This window comes from Urocampus carinirostris, chromosome 5 (assembly GCF_059441175.1).
Source record: "Urocampus carinirostris isolate Australia breed hairy pipefish chromosome 5, RoL_Ucar_1.0, whole genome shotgun sequence".
NCBI lineage: Eukaryota > Metazoa > Chordata > Actinopteri > Syngnathiformes > Syngnathidae > Urocampus > Urocampus carinirostris.
This window is the reverse complement of record NC_142353.1, coordinates 24,845,848-24,862,516: the sequence shown is the minus strand read 5'-3', so window position 1 is coordinate 24,862,516 and position 16,669 is coordinate 24,845,848. Positions and strand designations below refer to the sequence as shown.

The following is a 16,669-nucleotide window of genomic DNA, read 5'->3' as shown; positions in this document are numbered from 1 at the left end:
TTTATTATTATGTTGGAGAAGGCCCTGGCTTCTCTCTCGTGATTTCTAAAATATATATATATATATTTTTACTAAATATATATTTACTCAAATTATACAGATGAATGTGTTGTCAAAATGTTGTTAACATTTCTGATATACTTCTATATCAAGTTACCCAACATTAAAACTCACTAAACTGGAAGAGCGCATAAAATACAAGCATTACGTCAAAGCTGTACGTAGCATATATAATTTCTCCTCCAAATCAAGTTATCTGGTCACATTATGCCAGGCCTGGCCTGGGATTTGAGGTATCTGAGGTGTGAGAATCAACTTAGGCAGCATTTATGCCTTGGCCTGGTCTGAACAAAAGCTAATCCAAAGGCTCCGTGTTTGTTTTTTGTGTCTTAGACAAGGCATTGTTAAGAGCTATTTTTGACATGACAACCTTAAGATTTAAAAACAACTTAAAATGTGAAAATGTGAATTTTCAAAATATCATGCAACTACAGTATATTAGGTAAACATAGTTCCGTTGTTTTAGGCAGGCACGGTTGAGTTGTTCAACAGAGTAGCCCAGTAGCCTTTAAGTCCGTTTGGATCCGGCGAGGCATGTATGTGCAAACAGCACAAATACTCTTCCACTAGATAGAATCACTTTCATGCTTATGTGTGTGATGGGGGCCAGTATTCAGGAAACGCATCCATGCAAGGGACACGAAGTAGAAAACCTGAGGACTTGTGCAAAACAGACGACAAACGGGTAACCTAGCATATTTTTTTAGGTAATTCAACTGTTGAAAATCTTCACTGTTCCTTGAATGAAAAATGTCAGATACATTCTCTAACACAATCAGTACGGTGCCCAACAGAAAGAAGAGATTGACCAGGGCGATGCCGCAATCTACTATAAAGGAGTGTAAATGACCGTCCTTTAATCGTCGTTAATTTGCCAATACAAAGGCCTGCAACCCAAGGAAAATGTACCTGAGACAGGGTCACAACCCACCAGTTGAGAAACATGGCTCTAGGGGAACCGTATATGTTCAGGTAGTCCAATTTACTAAGTTGAACCTTTTTCCCAATTTTGTCACATTTCTTTCATAGTAACATTGGAAAAACAGATACAAAATTGTGAAAAAAATAACTCAGACATATAGATGACAAAGAAAAAGAGGGTGGGAAATACCAAGACAAAGAAGGGACTAAAAAAGTACTAATACAAAGAAGAGATAAAGACTAAGAAATCTTACATTATGTTACGCGTGCTATGCAGGGTGACCAGTAGACATTTTCTTAAAATTGCTGTAAATTTCACCCTAAATAATGCAAGTCATTTTTCCATTACAAGATTTTTTTCCCCAATTTTATTGGCTTCTGGTTTATTGAGTTTGGACACATTTTTTTTCTAGAACAAAGCAGTCGGGCTCCTTGCCCGAAGTACCAAAAAGTCGATCGAAATGTTATTTTCTTACACAGACCCGGAAAATCGCAGATCTTTTGGGTTGATTCCCAGCATAAAATAATACGCTTCAAAAGGTTTATATTTTCAACAACATTTGACTGTACTTCCCACCTCTCTCCAAAGTTGTTCTCATAAACTACTTAGCATCTATCATAGTTACTGTTATGAAAACCTATTTTAAATAAAACCTTCTTGTTTACATTCCCAAGAAAAAAGAGCAATCTTGTATTTAGTTTAGTGTTTTTCTTTTAAACTGCGACAAACAAACTGATGGACCAAAGAAAGTAAACGGGTCTGACGTCCCACTAGTTTGATATAAATGTAACCAACTGAAAAAACAAAGTCTTTATAAATGAGTTTCATGTTTGCAAACAGCAGTTTAAAGACTATCCAGAGGGGAATAGATGTGCATTAGACGCAAGATCTTGGGCCTGGGCCTGAACCTGGCCTGAATTCGGGCCAGCTAGGCTTCTCCCTCGCAGTTTTATTTTACCCCTTTGTGGGGGATCTCCCCAGAATGCTCTTACTTTTACTCAGGTAATTGTTTAGATAAAGTAAATGCTTAAAACTATCAATTTAATTCCAAATCATTAAAAAAAATACATTTTCATCTTCGGCGTTAGGGTGGAAGACGCGCTGCTTCCACCTTCCACCTCCCTCTCTCTTTACAAATTTTCTTTCTGCTTTCCAGTCAAATAGTTCACTATGTAGAGCACCAAATCCAAATACACAGCTATTTTTTAAAAAAGATTTTCTGTGCGTTAAATCTATGTCTAGGAAAAGTATTGGATACATATTGCTATCAGATCAAAAGAGTTGTATTTAACTTTGTATTTGTAGTTTAAAAATAAGATGTAAATGTAAATTCTCTTGCTTTGGCCTACTGACACCCAATGGACCATGCTTACATTTTTTGTTCTTCTGCAAAATATTACAAAAATGACTGTAGTTACTCCTCCCTAACCAACCCCCCATACAGGCGACTTGGTTAAGTTGAATTGTGCAACTACTTATGGTCTCACCATTAAAAATGTGTGAGTCAGAATGGCATTACTTGAAAACAAATACGATACAGGACAGGTCTGTTATTGAATTAATTTGTACAGATCTTAGGTGTTCTGAAGTCTCGGACTGAGGATAATTCAGTGCGACACACTGGTACCTCCTACGGGCACAAAGATGCTCAACCTTTGAATATTCCTCTTCTTGTTTCTCACAGCAACACAACCCCCACACAGCATGCTCACTGACAGTCACAAATAAATGAGCAGGAAAATCCAGATAACTTTCTCACAAGCCCATAATGTAACCGTATACTGTACATATAGGGTATTTTGAACGGACCATCCGACATTCTCACGCCTTTGACCTCCTACAGAGCTCAGCGGGCACATTTAAGACCAAAAAGGTTTTCATTGTTGCTCCAAGTAGATAAAATCTGTCAAGCTTCAGCTAGACACTTTGCAAGCATAATACTCAAGTCTTGAACTGATCCATATGTTTTATAACCCCAGGCTCATTCCTATCCTTTGGATAGTAGTTCTGATAAAGCCACAATAAGCAACTTTATAAACTGATACTCGATTCAGTAGAAGCAATTTAGTGCGGATTAATCCAAAGAACACGACGCATGGATACGGGGATGTTCGTTTATCACTTCACATGCAAACGATTTCTTCGGATTGGTCCAAAAAAAATAATAATATATATATATATATATATATATGTATATATATATATATATATATATATATATATATATATATACTGTATATACTGATCCCAGTCGAATGATTTCCTGGATGCAAATGTACCAATTGACATTTGAAAATAGCAGCCCAGAGGGAAAAAAAACATCCAATAATTTTCCATTATCAGATTGCACTTTAAATAACAAACATAACTTATTCAGGGCTCATTCTCAACCTCCAGGAGAACTGTTTGCAATGTTGATATTGGATAGGAAAACAACAGACAAAACAAAATAAAAGATAAGGAGTTTATGTATAAGGATGTTACCAAGGTCCTTCTTCAAATTAAAAAAAAAAAAGACATTTAGGACATAGAGGGTTAATAAATGTGGCTTTGAACAGGCAAAACGCAAGCCCTGAGCAACGCGGAAACATGAGAATGCAACTGCAAAATATAAGAGACGCTTCTTTGAAAGAACAATTAAAGCAGGTGGGGGTCAAATTTTTGCATATTGCTTTAGTAACCACTGTAAACAGAACAGAATGGAAAGTTACGGAACTTTTTTCTTACACTACTTGCTGATTAAATTTGACTTGTAGAAAGAAAATGAAAACACAGATAACTTCAATTTAACAAGATAATAATCTGTGTCTTGAATACATGACAAAATAAAGTGATTTTTATTTTACAATTTTTATGCTTGTAGTATGACAAATCTTTGGTCTTCTTGTTTGTAATTGTTCAATATTAGGTCGAGATTGACCGATATCACTATTACAGCGCCAATCTGATACAGATTATTGGTGGTCAAAGAGGCAGGTATCATATATTTCGTTGCAGCAAAGTAAAATAAATTTTGAAATTAAATTTAACCGCGTCGTGTTAGGCGGCCGTCAGACTGTTGATAACAAAAGACGTGTCGGCACGATGTCACTAGACATTGAAATATGTCATACCATATATCATGGGAAAGGTTAAACTATTGGTATTCAAGATATAACGGCCATCTCAAAATGTAGAACGAAATTGTGAATATGCTTGATTGCTATTAAGATTTTCGAGAAGGGTTGTTCAAACCTCACATTGTGCTTGCCGTTAAAAAAGTCATATTGAAATATAATATTGTGAATGTGCTTAATTGCTGTTGAGATTGTCATGATTGTTTTTTCTGTTATTAGTGTCAATAAATTTGTTCAAACCAAAAAAAAAAAAAAAACCATCTCAATCAGTCTGACACAAGTTAAACTGAAACTATAAAGCTGGCATAGCTCACCAATAACATGCTTTGATAATCAGCTGATGAAAGAATTCGCTGCATGCATGGTCTTGATACATTCAGGACGGTCCAGTGAATCCAACAGTGTAAAACATTTAATCCAAAACACAAGATAATGCCAACAGATTAAAAAAAAATCTGCCAAAAAGCATTTCTGCCTCGTTTGACTTTCTTTGTTGTAATCAGTCTGTTTCGCCCCATAATTTTCTTTTAAAAGTGAATAAACTTTTGGAATAACTTGAAATTTTGCTGGTAACGTCTGACTTCTTGATTGACAATGCTCTCGACCAATTCCAAGCTATTTTTCACGGTACTTAGCCTGCCATAGCTTATGAATGCCTGTATTGAAAAAATTGAAATTACCTTCTTAAGTCGATAGTGACAGATTCAAATGATGATTGACACATTGGTTAGTCACTGAAATGTCCAACAAAAAAAAAATCATTCATATCTACAATGTGTATTCAAATCAGTGCCGAAACTAAACATGTGGATAAAACACGGGTACTAATATTACGTGCGATAATTACGCGCAAGTGGGCACAAACGATGAATGAATTCTGGAAAGAAGTTAAACTTTTACAACTCTTTCACAACGTAAAAAAATTGGCCAAAGTAAAATACACGGTTGCAGAGGTCTTAGAGCTGTAAACTGGTCATTTAAAATTCCATTTTTAGTGTATATATCAGACCAGCTCAGTAGTCTAGATGGTAAGGCGCCCGCTTTGAGACTGGGAGGTCGCTGGTTTGCACCTCGGCCGAGTCATACCAAAGACTTATAACATTGGTAAAATGGCGGCGCCCTCTGTTGGCTGCGGCTGCATCGGCTCGCTACAACGGGTCAGGTGTATCGACATTTCGTTCTGTGTACATTGTTACACAGAATGACAATACAAAGGAAATTATTATTATTATTATTATTCTGTTGAGTGAATGATAGAAATTGCTATAATTATTTTTTGTTGTAGTTAAATTCGCCCACCTTTGCTAAAATACCAACTATAGGCTACTGATGGTGCCTGAATAATAAATATTTTTTTCTTTGATGTAAATGTTAGGGGACCATGCTAAAAGGTACAATTTTACTGATGTAGCTGTAAGAAAATATTAAATTTATTTTATCTGATCATACTGGAATATGTATATTTATTACCTTTTCATTTAGCGCCAATTTGTAAATGTTCAACATTCCTTCAGTTCGTCCCTCGGCTTGTAGCCAAATGTTTTAAATTGCTCATTTGTTGATTTAACTTTGACATCAAGCTCTGTACATTAGTTAAGTCAAATTGAAAGCTCTTGTTGATGTGAAGTTTTTTTTGTTTTTTTAACAAAGATTTTAGATGAACATTTGTTGTATGAAAAGTCAACGTTCTACAGGATAAGAGGGAACAGAAAAAGGTGGACCGAAATTAGGGAGATTATTTTTATTTATTTCCTTTCATTTATAGATAAATGATAAGTCAAAATGCTAAACAAGTAACTTAGTTTCATAAAATTGCTAACATTAAATACAGGTAATAAAAAAGGCACAATATTGTCTCTTGTACAGGCGTGTTTAATTCATCAGTCTATTGGGAGTGGCTTTAAACAATCTTTTGACTACGTTCACTTTGTTGGATATGTTCCCAATCAAGATATTGTTTTAATAAGGCATGCATCCGTTTCCAAAAACTAAAAACGTGAAACCCTTGGCCCCAAAAAAAACCCAAATAGATTCACAGAATCGTATTACCCCAGCAAAAAAAATATAAATAAATAAAATAACTGACTGGCATTTTCGTAGCTTCTTAGTGGATGCATCTATTTGATTAGATTCCCATCCGACAAAAAGGCATTTAAGTGCTCAATGTGCAAGAGATGAAGCAAAACTGCTGAGAGATCTAAAATGCAAATAGTACAACAAGCTCATTCTACTTTGAATGAAGCCTCTGGTTGAGAAGTAGCTTGTCGCTGCTGGGCTGAGAAGTCTCTCCACCTTTTTTTTAATACATATTTTTGTGGCATTTTAGCTTTTAATGGACAAGAGAGTGATAAGAAAACAGGAAATAATAATAATTCTAGGGATACACCCAAAGGACAAAACCGAAAATGTGAACTGCTTGGTTGCAAGAATAAATATATAAATTACTTAAATACCTTGGCAAAAGACCGAATGAAAAACAATTGACACTTCAATTACATAACAGACAGTATTTTCAAAATAATGTGCAGCGGAAGCTATTTTAGTTCTCTAAGTTGACATTCCTATACAGTATTTGTATTTTCTTGTCATTGCAGCTCTTTTGGTCTGACACCCTTGGCTTTTTTATGAAACAGTTGTAATAGCAAACGTTTTTTTTTAATACAGTTTAAGTTTCCAGTGTAGTTATTCGATAAAAAATTAACTTTTAGTGCCCGAAGTCTTTGTGCTGTGTTGAAAGATTGTAGTTTCACAGCTTACACACATTGACTTGAACTCATAAAGAGAGTAGTTTACTGCAGAGAATTCCATAAACTGATTAAGCTTTAATATCAATATTTAATGACATTTCACTGGACAAAATTGATGACTTGACTTGACACTTCACTCTTTCGCATGTTTGAGATATTGTTCTTTAGTTTTGTTTTGTTTCTAGGAGAATGAGGGGTTCCGCATTGCAATCAGGAGGAGCCGAGCGTTGAGATGAAAAAGTTTGCACCTATAGTTCTTATGGCTGCCTAAAACTATTATTTCAACAAGTGATTTGATATGTCGATTATTTTATCCATCATTTTGACGGACTTTGAATTGCTTTTGTTTTAATCTATTTGTATGAAAACAAAATCATTTCAACAAATTAATATAGAAAAAAAATGTAGTTATTTAAAATGTGGTCTGGCTCACGTAGAACAGTGTACTAGCTTTACACGCTCTGCAAGTTCCTTGAGGGTGCATCGGAGTGTGCTTATCCATTCTACAAGTGTTTTGTAGATTTGGAGAAGGCTTTCGGAAGAGTTTCTAGGGAGCCCTGTGGAGGGTGATTTGGGAGTATTGTTTACTTGACAGTCTCATCAAGGTGGTTTGGTTCTTCTATGACAATTTGGTTCGCATTGCGATTTGTTTCTGGTGGGAGTTGGACTCCGCCAAGGCTGACCTTTGTCACTGATTCTGTTCAGAACTTTTATGGATAAAATTTCTTGGCATAGAAGAAGTGCAGTTTGAGGGCCTCAGCATTGCAAATCTGCTTTTTGCCGGGTGTGAATGGGCTAGAATGAAGATCGTCAGCTAAGCCTGAAAAGAGAGACATCCTTTTCGGGTCGGGGATGAGATCCTGCCCCAAGTGGAGGAATTCAAATGGAATATTACGTTTAAAGGTGGGTTGTGTAGATTGAGGTGACCTTAAAACGTTCAAAAAAAAAAAAAACAATTGCTCTATTAAGTATGTGTTCACAATGGCAAACTGATTCCAAAAAACCCTTAAAAAATTCCCACGCCCATTTGCTTTTATCTGACTTTTATCGCTGAAGTTCCAGCCACGAGCGCATTGGGCTAAACGAAAAGAAGTGGGGGCATGGAGGGAGAAGAGTGATTCTACACATGTGCTGGCCTTTTTCGTTTCTAATAGGATGAAAATGGTTAAAGAAAAGGACTGTTTGAAATACAGTCCAAATGCCAACCCAAACCCACTCAATAAAGAAAACAAAGAGTTAATACAAGCGCATCCAAGATAAACACGTATGTGCACACACAACACAAGCAGCTTGACAGAGGCTGCAATAAGGATTTTAGCCAGAAGATGGCGTCAGCAAGTAGAACATTTACAAGTAATGAACACCACCTTTGAGCTTTAGAAGACACTTTTAACAAGGAGATAATACATCAATGAAAATGGAACTTGCAAGGAAGACCCTGAGAGGCGCCTTCAGATAAGATAATTCCAGAACTCCTCTGAGACCCTTCTTTTTATCTTCTAGGTAACAAAACAGATTAGCCCTAAAGGGTGTGGATATACAAAGGAAAGCAAAATGATTGGCTGATAGCGACAACCATATAATAGTCAAAACAACCTACAACACTGGAAAGCAATAGTCAAAATAAAGAACTGGCATCCCATACAATCTCCTTTGCGTTTGTTCAATGAAAAAAAAAAAGATTCAATTTGGAATACCCCCCACCCCCTTTTAACAGAAAAAGTATATAACAATATAACAAATAGAGTCATTGTAAGCATTACTGGATGCCAGGAAGATCGAATACACAGTGAAAGCAACATGACGCCGAAAAACACCCGCCTATTTAACAGTCCCCAGTCTGTTAGCCAAGTTACTTTTTAAATGAAGTAACTAGTAACTGTAACAAAACTACTGTTGTTTAATAACACACCCAACAGCGCCCATTACATACACTGTAGCTCCAAAATGTGACGCACCGCCTGGCTCTGTTACCAGGACAACCACATGGACAAAAACCACTAAACAGTCCTCGATTAAATAAGCTTCGATCACACTGAATGTGTCCTAGCAATTTTACTTTATCACAGGTCGATTTATTTACAAATGCAGATATTACAACTGATGCTATGACTTGATGTACAAATTAGTAAGGGGGAAAAGGGAGGAAGGATGGAGGTTTACACTGACGTAAGCAGCGACAAAATACGACTTGGAAAAAGCTTTAGTTTCTTTTTTCTGTTCCTTTATTGTAGGAAGATGAAATCGGGAGTCAGGGATGACAGATCGGGCCTATCGCTGTCACGCTGCATCACCCACGATCACATCAACCCACAATAACCAAACCTGGACGGTGTATTTATAGAGCTTTGAGTAACCCACGCAGTGCAGTTCCACTGTTTACATCTCAACCGCTATTGTGTGGATGTCATACTACAGAAATGTGATTTTTAGCGGTTATTCACTCACCTGCCCCAAAAAGAGAAGACGAAGCCCACTTCACTGAGTGGCGCGGAAATATGCGGGTTGACCGGAGGGGAAGCACTTGGCAGGGAACGGCAGGTTTTAGCTTGAAGTCACATGGAAACGCTATGCCGACGGTAAACGAACCTGTGACAGTTGTTTTAAAACCGGCAGGGACAATATGAAGTTCCGTTCTCAACGACGGAGGGGAGGAATTACACCACCCGCGGAGGGATTTATGTCTTTCATAAAACCACGGGGTTGATGTCGGCTGTACGCATGCGCACCCAGCTCGTGACGTCAAGCCCGTCTTTCGCATTGTGGTCCAATCAGAGTCTGCGTATACATGACGGACAACATCAGTCTACAATAGATTGTCGTAATGTAATCTAGTCGTTCTTTTTTGGTTTTGTTTAATGAAACAAATATCAAAGTAGTTTTTTTATTTGTTTACTGTAAGTCCAACATTAAATTCAGTGTTTTGTTCTCATCTAATGAAACCAAAATACTGCCTTCTAGCGTTGGTTACGTGTTCATCCCAAAACATTGCATAATGACTGAACTGCAGTGTTTCCTAATGTTTAGTGTACCAGATGACATTTTAAGAATTTTCAAATAGCACTTGAAGTGCTGTTTAAAAAATTCTTAAAATGTCACACAAATGATACATCTCTCGTGTTTCAAGCCATTCACAAATCGTCTTCTTTAGTGTACATTCTGGTCCTGTTTACCTGGACAAAATACTATTGTAGATTAAAAAAAAGAAAAATATAAAAGTGTTTGACTTTTCTCATTTAGTGGTAAGAGTATGAACAAAATTGCCTGTTTAATTTTTATACCAAAAAAAGTATTGATGAGCTTACCTCACATTTGAAGACGGGGTCTGTCATTTAAGAAGTCCATGAACAATTCTAATGTTTTTTTTGTAATATGTATGTGTAAACAATGCCCAAATTAAGTTCAAAGAGCCCGTATGCATTATTTACCTGTCTTACTTTTAAGAGAGATGTTTGGGGCGGAACACATTAGGTTCCAGGAAAGGGTGCTTGGGGGAGTGCTCGAGAGGGATGTCATGTATATATCCCTGCAGGTTTTTTTAATTTCTATTTGTCAGTGGAGCATAACAAATGGTGAAAGTAAGAAAAGGCAAGCTTCTAGTAAAGTCCAAATGCTAACCCAAACCCCCCGAAACATGAAAAAAAAACAGTTTATTGGAGCACGTCTAAGAAATGCATGTACTTGGACTTACATCATGAACAAGCTGCCTAAGGTTGCAATCATGACTTTGAGTCAGGAGATGGCGGTAGAGAGTGACAAAGTTTTATATCCAACCCAGCTTGTTAAGGGAACCGTATTCCAAAACCATACAAACACAACGTGGCACCTATTTACACGCAGCAAAACTGACTGTGTAGAATACCACGAAAATATTAGCAATCTACAATGACGTTGTCGTCCGCTACCAGTGACCGAGACGATCGGGATTAGAGCCAAAATAGGCAAGATGTGATCGCCCTACCAAAAAAAACGTGTTTTTACATTTTATTTTGTTTAAAAAAAAAAAAAAATCCGTACAAAAAATTCAATTGTGTTTATATAAAAAAAAAAAAACATTTAAAATACGTGGAAAACTTCCTTGATCTACACTGGCCCAAGTGTACTGTAACCAATTTTGCTCAAGCACCAAAACCACATTTTTAGTGGTATGTTCAAATGTATTACTACATATGTGGAGTTCCTGCAACACAAAGTTGACATTTCGCAATTTTGCAATTACTGTACTGTGCAAATGTGGCAGGCAACATGAAAAAAATAACCCGAAGCACATTCATCACCTTGTACATATGAACAAAAGCTATGGGATTTTATAATCTGCAACCCTGTTTTTTTTTGTGCAAGTGAATGCCACGTTGGCTCTGTGTTAAATCACCTCTTAGCTCATTATTTGTAAATGATGGCCGAGCGCAGCAGGGTAACGCCTTGAAAATGAAGACAGTGAGAGTCGAGGACACAGCAGTTGACCTAATCTTTATTCAGCCACATCAGAATGGTCCAACTGTATTGTTACACAGTCTAAATTGGAGTCAGCATGCGAGTAAGATACTGAAGAATCCACATAATGCCTTCATTCAGCATATACATCCCACATTCACAGACCTCAATCTTAACATTATTGCACAGACATACTCTTCCCAGTTTACAAGTTAAAACATAATCTTTATTAAATACAAAATAACACAACAGCAATCAGATTTTTAGAATTAATTCTGTGAGAGGTGCTGTCACAAAACAACTTCATCTAAGAGTGTCAATGCCTCGGCCCGAATTGTTGCCAAAAGCGACATAGCCTCCCAAACACTATATACAGAAATTATGCAGCAGTACAGATATGGGCACTGCCTAGTTTATCCGGGTGCATAAAGAGGAAATAATAGTGCAAGCTAATTCCACATGACAAACATGCTTTGTTTCCCATTTTACAGTTTCCATTCCACACCCGAGTCTCTCAGTTCAGCAGTGCTTACTTTGTGCAGTTCATCGGTCCAAATGAAGTCTTCTATCCTTCATTTGGTGGTGATCTCTTTCAGTTTATTGAAAATACTGTGTTTGAGGGACACTGACATTAAAAAAGATGTGAGCTTGGCAGGAAGCTTGTCTTGAATCCACTGTGGTCCTCTTAAGTAGCTACAACCAAGAGGTGTGTGATCAGAAAAATAGAAATATCTCCAAATTACGTGTATTCAACACTGCTAATATTAAGTGCCAAGTGTTTTGGTTATGTTTGTGCTTTTTCTTTGTGTTGGAAAAATGCAATTCCAGCAAAACCTGATGCATCATATTACATTTTCAAACATCTGCATGGAATTCATGATATTTTCATCCTGGACACAGAAAAGATTGAAAAGAACAATTAGACACTCAGAAACATGAATATAAAAACACCATAATATGAATAAGTAACAGGATCAACAATATTAACTCAAGAGCACAATATTATGAAAGTGCAATTGCACATGATTCGGGTAAAGTTGGGAAAAAACACACACCCTTGACAGAACTTGTTCTACATAGTATAAAGGAGATAAGTTAACAAACGGCAACATATTATGATTCATCAAACATTTACCTTCTGACAGGTTTCAATGAATTCTTCAATTGTCACGACACCATCTCGGTTTCTGTCCATTTTCTGTAGAACAAAATTCCAAAAGACAATGCAAATATATGAAATGACTGACACGTGTATGCAAATTTACATAAACAACAGACAGGTTTCAGAACCTGGAAAAACTTGTCGACGTGCTCAGACGGCGCATCGTCTCGGACACATGGGTAAGTGTACCTGCCCATCATGTCGTAGATAGACTTCATTATTGCCAGCATCTCCTGCCCAAGACACAAACATTCAGTGTAAACATTGTTACAAAGGCTTTTTTACTTCACTTATTCACTGCCATTGACGTCTAAAGGGGTTTGGGGTTTTTAAGGGTTATTGATCTATCTTCGTTATTCATTATCCATTATCCGTTATCGGTCAGTTCATAATACGCTACAAAACCTAGGAGCCGGGACACTTACTCTCAGCCAAAAGGCCAAGCTAAGGTCCTAGCCCTAAAGCCTTGCTGCGATCATTGCGAATGCACCGTTCCCGGAGGTACTGCAATACCGGGCCGATGTGTGGAGTGGACAGAGCAAGCTCTTATTCCATCTCCGGAATGCAAAAATCAAAGGCCAAGCTAAGGACCTAGCAGTATACACTGCAATACCTTGCTTTTAAATTCATGATCTCGGGGGTACTGTAGTCCAAGACCTCCAGCTGACGTCTAAAGCCGTCAAGAGCAGCTAATGGGTTTAACATTATCTAAACACAATTTTTCAATGCAATCTCCCCATGTAGAAGATTAACACCTAATGCATTTAGGGTTCAAACACATTTCAAAGGAGAATATGACTGTATTACACACTACAAATACCTCATCTGAGAATGAGTATATAAGACAAATGTAAAAAAAGTAACCAACTTTTGGTGATAATGTGGTACTATGCAATGTTGAAACTAACATGTTACAGAGGAAAGCATTCCCTGGATAGCAATTACTTTTCTCGCAAATGAGTAATGTAACGTGGTGTTTATAACATTTTGTAACTTTACTGTTGTTACTACATGGTGTGCTATTGCGTTGTTCTGCTACTTACTGTAAGGAGATCATGCTTCACAGTGTCCTCTGGTGGCTAATAACTGCTGCGGGGTTTTTTTTTAAGGGTTATTGATCTATCTTCGTTATTCATTATCCATTATCCGTTATCGGTCAGTTCATAATACGCTACAAAGCCTAGGAGCCGGGACACTTACTCTCAGCCAAAAGGCCAAGCTAAGGTCCTAGCCCTAAAGCCTTGCTGCGATCATTGCGAATGCACCGTTCCCGGAGGTACTGCAATACCGGGCCGATGCGTGGAGTGGACAGAGCAAGCTCTTATTCCATCTCCGGAATGCAAAAATCTAAGGCAAGCCAAATCACTTTAGCCTGTATGTAAGTTCAGTGCTACAGAGCACAAGGAAAAGGCAAAGTTAAGGTCCAAGCTTTAAAGCCTTGCCAAGGCTCGAACGCGACCAGAAGCTGCACCACACACATCGTCATACACAAACTTTAATCTGCCAGCAGCAGTCTCTGAAGGGTGGGCGTGTTTATACTTACAAAGTAAACCTAATTACAGTTATGGCAGCGTCGTCTCATTCACAGTGTAAGAGAGCACGGATTTTCTCCTCATGGAAATATTCTCCCTACCACATATACTTGCATCTAAGCAGAATTGAAAAACCATAAAATAAAATACTAAAATCTGGGGGTAGGCTTTTATGCACATATTTGGTTGTGTGTCAAAAGTAGCGAATGCTAGGCAGCGTGCGAGGTGGGGGGCGTGGCTTATACAGGAGCAGCAAACCAGTGGGAACTCAAGGGGACAAACCTGACCAAAGAATTTATGGTAAAAGTGGTCTTTTATTTGTAAAATTATTTTGTAATAAACCATGCCTAAAGAAAAAAAAAACATCTTGGACAGTACCCAGAAATGGAGAAGGAGATTTTCGAGTGGTTTGAAGCCCATTGACAATATACAATTATTTAGTATATTATTAGTACTTCAATACTCCAACTCAATACAACATCTTATTTATATCTGTACATTCAAGAAAACTGTGCGGGTCAGATGTATCGACATTTCGTTCTGTATACACGTGTACTAGAATGACAATAAAGTATATCTGAATCTGAATCTGAATATATACAGTCATTTGCAACTAGATAGTTACTTTCAGAGTAACGCGCATCTTGTTGGAGTCAGTAATCTGGGGTTAACTATATTACTTTTTAAAAATAGTAATTGTAACTAATTAACCTTACACAGTAACGCGCCCAACACTGGCACCATGACAATTTAAAGGCCAGAAAGGAAGCCCTTGTGTGGTACCTCTTTGGTGATGTAGCCATCTTTGTTAATGTCATATAAGTTAAAGGCCCAGTTGAGCTTCTCTGTGATGGACCCTCTAAGTAGCACCGATAGCCCGATGACAAAGTCTTCAAAGCGGATCGAACCATTTCTGTCAATATCAAAGGCGTTGAACAGGAAATGAGCGTAGGTTGTCGCATCTGTAAAGGATGAAAGAGCCTTTGTCAGTTTTCATATCAGTTAGCAAAAAGACAATCGGAAAAACAAAACATAAGGGGAGTCAACCTCCTTGAGGGAAGAACTGTGAATAAATGGACTTGAATGTTTCTTCATCAACCAGCCCACTGGGACACTCCTGCCCAAAGGAAAGAAAGGGAAAAAAAGAAAAATAAATCAGTTGTAGTGAAAACATAATGAATACAGCAGCGACAAACAAATACTTTATTTTCCAGTTAAGTCAATTAATGATTCATTCATTTTCCAAATCCAAGATCTTTAATTGTGAGGCAGACGTTTTAACCAGTCTGCTACCCAGTCAGTGTAATATTTGCCTTAATTCAAAAGAGATAATCGGTGTGTAATCGGACGACTACAATTTGCAAATATTTACTGTTGAAAAGTTGAAATCCTCAGGATTTGAAAAATTTCAGAATTAATTATGTGAACTATTATGGAATCTTCCCATTGGCAGAAAAATGTTGTTAAATTTCATATTTTTTGTCTTATTTTATCAGGTAAAGAAGCATAAAATAGTCAATTAAAAAGACTGTTTACCTTTGTTCTTAACAAGGACAGTCTGATTATTTAGCGCCTTCTTGGTGTTAACCAAAAACTTAATTGAATAAAAAAAAAAATCAAGAATTTAATTATTAACTCTTAATACATACTGCGCTAGATTTGAAATATTGTACTGCTACTGTGGCGTATGGCCCAATTTTCACCCCATCAAAAGGACTAACGGCCATGTAATGTGTCTGTGAAGTTCTGCAAAAAATCAGTCAATGATGAAACATTGTCATTTAACATAACCCCAGTAGACAGGGAAATATATCCATCCATCCATTATCTGCGCTTTTTATCTTTAGTAGGGTCGCGGGGGTGCTGGAGCCCATCTCAGCTGTCCTCAGGTAGTATATTTCATTACAAAAGACGGATTTTGTTGTGATAAATCACCTCTCCCCTCTCGAATCCTCACAAATAAAATATGAATATGTATTTCACGTTATTTTCGGGCTCGGTCCAGCAAATCAAGTTATATTGCCGGACTCGATTAAGGCCCGATCTTACCTCTAACTCATACCTTTTGAGTGCCATGTCCAAGCATACTTTGGAATTTGGGAGGACACCGGATATATACATATATGTATATATATATATATATATATATATATATATATATATATATATATATATATGTATATATATATATATATATATATATATATATATATATATATATATATATATATATATATATATATATAAATATATGTATAAAAATGTCAACAGTTTGTTTTAATTATTGCCAAGGTTATGCATTTTAGAGACAGTGTCTCTCTTTTTTGTCATCTGAGCTGTGATGTCATCAGCACCAGCACCCTGGCTAGCCAGTCGCCATTTTGGTTTAGGTGTTAATTAGTAGGAGTCGATGCAGCCGCAGCCAGAGGGCGCCGCCATTATACCAATTAGGTATGTCTCGGTCGAGGCGCGAACCAGATAGTAGTGTGCCCGCTTTGAGACTGGGAGGTCGCTGGTTCGCGCCTCGACCGAGACATACCTAATTGGTATAATGGCGGCGCCCTCTGGCTGCGGCTGCACCGACTCGCTACAACGGGTCAGGTGTATCGACATTTCTTTCTGTGTACATTGTTACAAAGAATGACAATACAAAGGAAATTATTATTATTATTATTATTAAGAGGTAAAAGTGTTTT

At 37.2% G+C, this 16,669-nt stretch overlaps 2 protein-coding genes and 2 pseudogenes across 10 annotated transcripts in view; all 4 read right to left on the bottom strand.

The window, feature by feature from the left end:
- The window catches only part of slc23a2 (solute carrier family 23 member 2), a 40,948-nt gene extending 31,406 nt beyond the window's left edge, over positions 1-9,542 (bottom strand). For 3 of the 6 annotated variants that reach the window (XM_088336284.1, XM_088336286.1, XM_088336288.1), the window contains exon 1: positions 9,294-9,542. The gene's annotated coding sequence lies outside the window, so the exon portion shown is untranslated. The remainder of the gene's footprint in view (positions 1-9,293) is intronic. The other 3 variants (XM_088336285.1, XM_088336289.1, XM_088336287.1) reach the window with 3 other exon arrangements.
- Positions 9,543-11,296: 1,754 nt separating this feature from the next.
- Positions 11,297-16,669, bottom strand: part of kcnip3a (Kv channel interacting protein 3a, calsenilin) — a 55,404-nt gene continuing 50,031 nt past the window's right edge. For all 4 annotated transcript variants that reach the window (XM_088336279.1, XM_088336280.1, XM_088336282.1 and 1 more), the window contains 5 exons: positions 15,021-15,090; positions 14,757-14,935; positions 12,570-12,674; positions 12,415-12,477; positions 11,297-12,169 (listed from right to left, as the gene is read on the bottom strand). In XM_088336279.1, the coding sequence (XP_088192405.1) occupies positions 12,122-12,169; positions 12,415-12,477; positions 12,570-12,674; positions 14,757-14,935; positions 15,021-15,090 (465 nt within the window). In that variant the 3' untranslated portion in view covers positions 11,297-12,121. The remainder of the gene's footprint in view (positions 12,170-12,414; positions 12,478-12,569; positions 12,675-14,756; positions 14,936-15,020; positions 15,091-16,669) is intronic.
- Positions 12,928-13,017, bottom strand: LOC148365847 (U2 spliceosomal RNA; annotated as a pseudogene).
- On the bottom strand, positions 13,696-13,850 carry LOC148365846 (U2 spliceosomal RNA; annotated as a pseudogene).